The 9,725-nt window shown below is 35.7% G+C and overlaps 1 protein-coding gene across 1 annotated transcript; it reads right to left on the bottom strand.

Moving 5' to 3' along the window:
• Positions 1–5,672: 5,672 nt before the first annotated feature.
• Positions 5,673–8,150, bottom strand: LOC125799514 (perforin-1-like). Its single transcript, XM_049476413.1, has 3 exons — positions 8,137–8,150; positions 7,459–7,994; positions 5,673–7,355 (listed from the first exon to the last, which is right to left on the bottom strand). The coding sequence occupies exons 2-3, from the start codon at positions 7,992–7,994 to the stop codon at positions 6,164–6,166; spliced, it is 1,728 nt and encodes a 575-aa protein (XP_049332370.1). The 5' UTR covers positions 8,137–8,150; the 3' UTR covers positions 5,673–6,163.
• Between the last annotated feature and the right edge of the window lie 1,575 nt (positions 8,151–9,725).

Here is a 9,725-nt window from a genome sequence, read left to right as displayed (position 1 = left end):
CATCTGAGAAGAAAACAATAAATATTTTTTACTTAATAAACAATGCATAAATTTCTATGTGATCTAGATTATTTATTATAGAAATATTCGGTTAATATATTATTAAAATCAATATTATAATTTCATTATATTCCTCAGTGCTTACCTTAGTCTTAGTTTTTGCTGAGATGTGAGCTGTACTAGCCCAACCTTTCATGTTAAGTACTAGTGAAAGAGGGAGGGGCTTCATTAGAAGTCTATATATTATTTATAGGTTTATAAGGTGCCGAGTAGACACTAACTAATGACTCATGTATTCAGGATATTAGTTTCCTTTCATTCTGCTAGACTAAAAGCCTTAACATCCCGCTTTCTCTAAATAGAAATTCAAGTCACAGAATGTCCAGAAGCTTTACACTGAGCTGAGTACACTGAATACACTGAGTATGGTCAATTTTATTATGGTGTGGCAAACATTTTATGACTGTTAGACCCATTTTGAGATATTTACATTTCTTGGATCTATTTTCCCCTTATACTTATTAATTAAAATAATTTTTATTTTAATTAATAATTTTTAAACACATTTTTAAACAAATTAAATTGAAAAAAAAACAGAGTTTACTTTTTTAACTACCAAATGCAGTAGATTCTTTATTGTACTGTTTGTTTGTACTTCATTTAAATCTAAGCAGTTTGTTCATTGACTTCAAAATTCAACAATTTAAAAAAGTTTTTAAGCGCTCCAAAGAACATCCCATTTTATGAATTATGTTTGTATAAAGTTCCACTTAATTTGCAAACTAATCTTTAAACTTACTGTTTTTGTGATGTAAAAAACATTATTTACATATATTTTTATGTCCAGCCTTCAACATTTTAGTTCCACTCATTCACAGTGAAGCTGTAAGAAGTGTTTCACTGCACTGTTTTGAAAAGGATATTAAAACAAGAGAGGCTATCAAAATAAATGTCATTTACATACTTTAGTCTTAGAAGGTGCAGTAATATAAACATCCTGTTAAGTTCTAGAGAAGAAAAATAGCTTTAAAAAGGTCATGTAAAATGAATGTTGGTGGTTTGTAGTACAACCAACAGAAAAATCATACATTACCTCAGTGTTCAAATCATACACAACTGGAAAAGGGAATGATATGGGCCCTTTAAGGTAGTTCCTCATTAACACTTAATTTATTGTCATTCAAAACTTATGAAAACATATTTATGATTTTTAATGAAACACTAATAATGTTGTATTTAATATAATTTATTATCAGACAAGCTACATGCCTATAAAACTGCTTATGTAGCAAAAAAACAAAACAATAAACACTAATAGCTATTGACATTGTTTGAATATTATATTGAATTATTACAATTATTTTCAATGGCAATAGATAAATAAAACCTAACTGAAATACTATTGTTCTTTGTACACACGCAACATATACTACAGTGAAGGAAATAATTATTTGATCCCTTGCTGATTTTGTAAATGTGCCCACAGACAAAGACATGAACAGTCTATAATTTTAAAGGTAGGTTAATTTTAGTAGTGAGAGATATGATATCAAAAATAGAATCCAGAAAATCACATTGTATAAATTATATGAATTAATTAGCAATTTTCAGAGAGAAATAAGCATTTGATTCCTCTGGCAAACAAGATTCAATACTTGGTAGCAAAGCATGTTGGCAAGCACAGCAGTCAGACATTTTTTGCAGTTTCTTATGAGGTTTATTCACGTCAGGAGGAGTTTTGGTCCACACCTCTTTGCAGATCATCTCTAAATCATTAAGATTTTAAGGCTGTTTTCTGTCAGCTCTTGAGCTTCAGCTCCCTCTATAAGTTTTCTACAGATTAAAGGTCTGGAGACTGGCTAGGCCACTCCATGACCTTAATGTGTTTCTTTTTAAACCGCCCCTTTGTTGCTTGGCTGTATGTTGTGGGTCATTGTCATGCTGGAGGACCCAGCCACGAAACATTTTTAAATGTCCTGGTGGAGGGACGGAGGTACATGGCTCCATCCATTCTCCCAATGATTTGGTTAAATAGTCCTGTTCCCTTAATATAGAAACACCCTACGATACATAATGTTCCCACCTCCAACCTCCAAACATGACAAGTTGAGTTAATGCCAAAGTGCTCAATTTTTTCTCATCTGACCACAGCACCATCTTCCAATCTCTCTTAGAATCATCCATGTTTTCATTGGCAAACTTCAGACAGGCCTGCACATGAACAGGGGGGCCTTGTGGGCACTGCAGGATTTTAATCCATTACAGCGAAAGGTGTTACTAATAGTTTTCTTGGTGACTGTGGTCCCAGCTGCCTTGAGATCATTATTCATTTCCCCCCTTTTAGGCTGTTTTAGGCTGGTCTTTCACCTTCCTTGTAATCAAGGATACCCCACAAGGTGGGATTTTGTATGGAGCCCCAGATCGATGTTGGTTGACAGTTAATTTGTATTTCTTCTATTTTATTACTATTGCACCAACAGTTGTCTCCTTCTCACCCAGCATATTACTCATGGTTTTGTAGCCCTTTCCAGCCTTTTGCAGGTCTCTGATTTTGTCACCTACATCCTTAGAAATCTATTTGATCTTGTCCATGTTGTAGAGGTTAGAGTCTGACTGATTAAATTTGTGGACAGGACTCTTTTATACAACTGACAATTTAAGACATGCTGGTAACGAGTTGATTTGGAGCATCTAACTAGTCTGTAGGAGCCAGAATTCTTAACGGTTGGTAGGGGATCAAATACTTCTCTATGCAAAATGCAAATGAATATATATAATTTATACAATGTGATTTTTGGGATTTTATTTTTGATATTTCATCTTTCACTGCTAAGATTTAACGTACCCTTAAAATTTCAGACTGTTCATGCCCTTGCCAGTGGGCAGACTTACAAAATCAACAAGGGATCAAATAATTATTTCCGTCACTGTATGTGTATACGTATATTACATATCACATATTTAAAGGAAATTGTATTGGTTTGTCTTGTATTTTGTTTTTTTTTAATTAAAATGTACCGATTTGGTCTCAGATGGCTTGAAAAAAATGTTAGTTTAGATGTAAATGGAAAATCATATTTTTTAGGGCCAGCATGATCTTAGATATTTGGGCTAAGCCCCAGATGGCTCTGCTCCTGCTAAAACCAACTAGGCAGTAGTGATGCTTCTTTCCGGTTTGTCTGGGTGTTGGTGAAGGGTTTTCTAAATATAGATATGCCCTGTGTTGTGTTATCACTGTGCTTGATGACTGCTAGGCAATGGTGTTGAATTCCTGTTTGCCAAGGGATGTGTCACACAGGACCTAGGTGGTTAACATCACCGTAAAGTTACTTGATGCTTTTTGTACATCTCTAATTCATATTATACAGGTCTGGAAAACAATGAAGCATTTCTGTTTTTGAATCAGTTTCTGTGATTTTGTTATTTATAGGTATATTTATAGGTGTATAATTTATAGGCAACTCAAAACTGGATTTTTTATTAGGGCAGGGCAGCTTTAACCAAAACTTCCAGTCTTTTCACATCCTGGCTCCAAATAACTCTTAGAAAAGTCATTAGCCTAGAATTTGTGCAGTGATTTACTGTGCTGCCTGTATACTTTCTAAGCTAGAACAGCCTCTCAGCTTGACGAGTAACTGAATGCCATAGATTATAAATTAATGAGCCTTTATCTTGCATGTTCATTAAGGTAAAGCAATAAAATCAATGTACCTGTAGTTATTTGTATACCGTATATGTTAAATAAATGAAGAACATAGTATTTTCTGTTTTCAGCATGTTAAACATTTGCTACTTACATGGCTTTACCTTTATAATACTTAAATCTTTTATATTTTATATTCAAGCACTTCAAATGTTGTGTAAAATGTAAAAACCATTAAGACAAATCTGAAACTGAAAATCTGACAAAATCCGAATCAGTTTAGGTGGTCATTAATGGGCAGTTATGAATAGTATTTTGTAAATCTACAATGGCTTGCAAAAGTATTCATACCCCTTGAACTTTTTCACATTTTGTCACCTTAAATGTATTTTATGGAGATTATATTCTTGGGGCTGCTGTTTCTGAATAGGTATTTTAACATGCAGTGGTTCTCAAACTGTGATACGGGTACCACTGGTGGTACTCACAGCATCCCAAGGTGGTACACTAGATGACCTCTTAAAATCATCTGCTTGAATTAAAATATTAAAAACTGAAATCTATAGTTTCCATCTGTAATTTTCCTAACATTTACATTTGTTTTTGTTTAGTGCATTACCCGGTAGAACCTGTATGAGCTCACTTCAGTCCTTCACTTTCAGAGCTACAGTTTTATCATTATTAACATCAGTTTTATTGGGCCTACAGTAAAACCTTGTGGAACCTACAGTTTCTGCATTACAGTGTCATATTTGAATAAGTTCACTGCTTGGCTCTCATGTAGTATATTTTCCTTCTCAGTAGCAATACTGTATTAACCAGAAACAATAACCAATCAAATAACTTACCTAATTATACTAACATACAGACTACAAAAGCGAGCAAGCTCCACACAACAGGTGACGAACAACTGTATAAATGTATGATGGCGTGTGAATTACACATCTAGATTACTGTTTATGAATAACATTGTGTGGGGTAACTACATGTGTTTCTGTGAAATGGCTTGTAGGTGGTACTTTGAGGTTTTAGTTTGGTCATTGGCAGTACATGGCCCAAAACGTCTGTTCTAAAGGACTTGAAGATACTTAATATACTTAATATATTTTTAGGTGTGGCTTACTAGTTTCTTACAGGCCAGTAGAGAGACTAGTAAAGTTTGCACATTATGCAAATTAGCAAAAAATCAGCAAAATCAGCAAAAAGTTGCTTGCAATTTGCAAATTGTTTGAATTTTCAAACAATAAAATTAGAGCTGTAAAATAGGCTATTATAATACAATCTTGGCCCACAGTCCACTAGCAAAAACACTAACAGACTTCAAGCTGCAACATAATGGCCACACAATGGTCAATGTGAGACAAAGTGGTGTTGTTGATATTTTTGTCCATTTTGCGCGACAAGTAGGCACATCAGACGCTGCTGTTTAGAGATAAATTGAAATCCAGAGATGTGACTGGGAATTTGAGCTCGGCTAAATCACTATTTGACTGGCTTTACCAACCAAAAACGTGGCATGATGGATCTAAAACCTAAAACCTTCATGTGAGTACCATGATGGGCTACATTCTCTTCAGCTACCTAAATGCACACTGTAGTATGGGGACACTGAGAAGACTTAACGACTATCCAGTAAGTCTAAAAAATATTAACAATGTTCTTGTTACAGTGCTATAAAAAAATTCCACTGGAATTTTAGGTGGAAGGGCATTAGCTGACACAGTTGGCGTGTTGAGTTGGTCCTTTACATGTATCAATAGCTTCAGCAGCAAGTATTCTTATTTAGCTTTTTCCTTGGAATGTCAAGCTGTAAGTAACTGATTTGTTAAAAAAGCTTTATTTTGTTTTTTGTGGGTTTACAGTCTTGTTACATTTAAAATAATGGACCAATTGAAAAAAAAACACTGAGGTAAACTTAAGTTTCTTGATCTAATTGAACATTGTGTACTGGTTCCAGTGTTGTATGTACTGTTTATATAATGTCATTTACAATGCAGCATTTATATTAAACATTTAATACTCTTTATAGAAAGACAATGTAGTCAATTTTTGAATGCTTTAATTAAATCAAAATACATCTTACATGGCAGTCAAAAGTTCAGCAAGCATTGCCAAAGCAGGATTATTGTATTTTCTTAAAACGTACAGCTCTGGAAAAAAAAAGAGACCGCTTAAAAAGGATGAGTTTCTTTGATTTTACCAAATTTAATTGAATTGAATTACATCTGAATGTAATCAAGAGAAAGATCGATGATCACAGACATCAAACCAAGCTGCACTGCTGGAATTTTTTGTAAGACTGCTGGAGGAGAACATGCCAAAATGCAAAACTCAAATTTCAGACATTATTGTTCATTTTACAGAAACGTATACCTATAAATAGCAAAATCAGAGAAACTGATTCAGAAAATGAAATTGTCTTTTTATTATTTCCAGAGCTGTGTTTTTGATTTGTCAAACAAGCAATAAGAGCTAAGCTGTTTCAGTAACATAACTGCCGGACATGATCTGGTTCTGCTTTTACAGATAATCACTCTTATAGTAGAGCTTACTGGAGTTATTCTGGGCTGCCTGGAGTTTCCACATATCTTTCACCAGAATGCCGTTTCTGGAGCGGAATATTTTGGCCAGCTCGGTGTCCATTGGAGAACGACTATAATTTTCACACAGTTTACCTTGCAGACTAGGAGCACATTTTACTGAATAGGTGTAAAAGAAGGTTCCATGCTTTAAGTAACATGCGTTAGTCACATCTCCATTTCTCAGGTCAATGGAGCACTCTCCAAGAAAGTCACTGTTCCAGGAAGAGTCTGCGTCGTATATTTGAAAAGTGAGTTTTCGGCCATTGGACAATTTGACAGGACCAAACTCAAATGATTCTTTCCACCTGGGATTGTTGTTATTTTTAATCACTTGAGTACGTTTGATTGCGGACCCGTAAGAAACTTTAACCGAGCCATCTGTTGCACTCCATACGTCTCCATATAACCCAGTGGCATGGAGGTTGTAAACCCTCAGCGTGGCTAGATTTTTTTCAGCAGGACAGCAGTTGGCCGTAATAACCTGACTTGTTTCACAGTTACAGGCACAGCGATCCCTTGGATTAGTGTGATGCCCAATCTTACAAGACTCAGAGCAAACATTTTTTAAACCATTTTCAAGGATGTACGTCTCAATTGCTTTCTTGAGTCCTTTCTTGGCAGGGTGCTTGTTATCCAGCACGGAGTGCAGAGGTTGAAGAGAGTACATTACCACATCTGGGATGGTCTTCAGAGATTCCAGCCAAGCATTTAATGCATTTGGATGTGAAGTAGAAGAGAAAAGGATATCCTCACCATTGATGTTGCCTCCAATGATGTCTGTCTGTCGCTCATTAAACATTGAGCTGAATTTCTCCTTTGTGTTCAGTCTCTTCTTTAGCTCTTGACAGTGGTGGGCCTCTGCTTTCAGGGTGACACCGTTGTACGTACCCGATGCCTCCACATCCAAACAGTCTTTAACTGCTGTTTCGGTAAGGTCACTCATTGATGCTTGACAGGTTCTAATAGCTGTTACCGCTTTCATCCTCCCACCTAAATTCACTCCTTTGGTATAGTGTGTGCCAAACATGTCAATTATTTCCTGATAAGATTCTTTATTATATTCTGGTGGAAGAGACCTAACAGCCTGAAGAAACTCCTGATGCAGTGGTGGTGAAGATGCTATTTTGTAGCTGTGAAGAAATGGACTAATGTTTGATTTTTACACTGGATAATTAAAACATTCTTAAAACAATCATCATGATTAAAATGTTTAAACAGGCAATATCAACTCACCTGTAGAAGCTGCATTTGACAACATGCTTGGTGAAACTGTACTTGTCTTCTTTGGACTTGTCCAATGCATATGTTGCTTCACGGGAATGAGTGCCTCCTAAAGAAACCGAAGCCGTCATTGGCACATCTAGTCCAATTTTCCAGTTGTTCGAAATCGACGAGGTAGAACCTTTCGCGAGAGCTTCACTGGAGTCATAAATCAAGCTGCCAACCTTCTTTGAACATTTTGGGAGGGTTCTCCAAAACTTCACAGCTGCGGGTATCTTCTGCTTTACATTCTTCAAATATGAGTTCTGATACATTCTGCAACTACCGTTTCCTATGTCCCACTTCTCCATGTCGATCACGAAAGACCCTTTTCGCTCCATCTTCACAACGTCAAAGCCCTCTCCTCCAAGGTTGTATCCAGGTATGAAGTGAGCATTGTTGCATTCTTCTGGCCCACCTAGTTCTGGCTCTTCTTCTGCATTCAGCATGGAGAGAAGAGAACACCACATCCAGCAGGTGACAAGGCAACGGCACATCCACCCCATCATCTGAGAAGAAAACAATAAATATTTTTTACTTAATAAACAATGCATACATTTCTATGTGATCTAGATTATTTATTATATAAATATTCGGTTAATATACTATTAAAATCAATATTATAATTTCATTATATTCCTCAGTGCTTACCTTAGTCTTAGTTTTTGCTGAGATGTGAGCTGTACTAGCCCAACCTTTCATGTTAAGTACTAGTGAAAGAGGGAGGGGCGTCATTAGAATTCTATATATTATTCATAGTTTTATAAGGTGTTGAGTAGACGCTAACTAATGACTCATGTATTCAGGATATTAGTTTCCTTTCATTCTGCTAGACTAAAAGCCCTAACAGCCCGCTTTCTCTAAATAGAAATTGAAGTCACAGAATGTCCAGAAGCTTTACACTTAGCATTGTATGGTAAATTTTGTTATGGTGTGGCAAACATTTTATGACTGTTAGACCCATTTTGAGATATTTACATTTCTTGGATCTATTTTCCCCTTATACTTATTAATTAAAATAATTTTTATTTTAATTAATAATTTTTAAACACATTTTTAAACAAATTAAATTGAAAAAAAAAACAGAGTTTACTTTTTTAACTACCAAATGCAGTAGATTCTTTATTGTACTGTTTGTTTGTACTTCATTTAAATCTAAGCAGTTTGTTCATTGACTTCAAAATCCAACAATTTAAAAAAGTTTTTAAGCGCTCCAAAGAACATCCCATTTTATGAATTATTATGGTTGTATAAAGTTCCACTCAATTTGCAAACTATTCTCTTGATGTAAAAAACATTATTTACATATATTTATATGTCCAGCCTTCAACATTTTAGTTCCACTCATTCACAGTGAAGCTGTAAGGAGTGTTTCACTGCACTGCTTTGAAAAGGATATTAAAACAAAAGAGGCTATGAAAATAAATGTCATTTACATACTTTAGTCTAAAAAGGTGCAGTAATATAAACATCCTGTTAACTTCTGGGGAAGAAAATAGCTTTAAAAAGGTCATGTAAAGTGAATTTTGGTGGTTTGTAGTAACATATAAACCAACAGCAAAATCATACATTACCTCAGTGGTCAAATCATACACAGCTGATTTATTATCAGACAAGCTACATAGAATATCAAAAAAAGAATCCAGAAAATCACATTGTATAAATTATATAAATTAATTTGCAATTAGCAGAGAAAAATAAGCGTTTTATTCCTCTGGCAAACAAGGTTCAATACTTGGTAGCAAAACCCTTGTTGGCAAGCACAGCAGTCAGACATATTTTGTAGTTCATTACGAGGTTTATGTACGTCAGGAGGAGTTTTGGTCCACTGCTCTTTGCAGATCATCTCTAAATCATTAAAGGTCACCTTCCGCGAAAATCCGATTTTTCTTGTTTTTTGTGGAATACAGTAGGTCTCTCCGAGTTGAATGTGTACACCTGCACATTAAACTGTTTTGCAGCCCCCATTGTCTGCAGGAGCTAAGCAAAGAAATCCCCCCTCCCCCCCTCCGAAAAACGGGTGAATTTTGAATTATCTTTCTGCCTACGTAGGCAGAAACTCACAGACCAGCCCACCTTGGCTCGAGAAACTCCCAGAGGCGGAGCTGAAGCGACGCAACATCACCGCTCATCAGTTAGGAGGTGGGAGGCAGTGAGCGGCAGAGCGGTGGAGGGGCGTCGCAGTGCTCCTAGCCAATCAGAGGAGAGATATTTGCATGCTGTTTGCATGTATGAATATT

Source organism: Astyanax mexicanus, chromosome 3, assembly GCF_023375975.1.
Source record: "Astyanax mexicanus isolate ESR-SI-001 chromosome 3, AstMex3_surface, whole genome shotgun sequence".
Lineage (NCBI taxonomy): Eukaryota > Metazoa > Chordata > Actinopteri > Characiformes > Acestrorhamphidae > Astyanax > Astyanax mexicanus.
This window is presented reverse-complemented; position numbering and strand designations above follow the sequence as displayed.

Bases quoted from the DNA above. Each gene is read 5' to 3' on its own strand.
- LOC125799514 (XM_049476413.1), bottom strand. From the start codon at position 7,994: ATGATGGGGTGGATGTGCCGTTGCCTTGTCACCTGCTGGATGTGGTGT. The intron at 7,356-7,458 runs GTGAGTTGATAT...ATTTCTTCACAG, and splicing joins GTCAAATGCAGCTTCTACAG to CTACAAAATAGCATCTTCAC.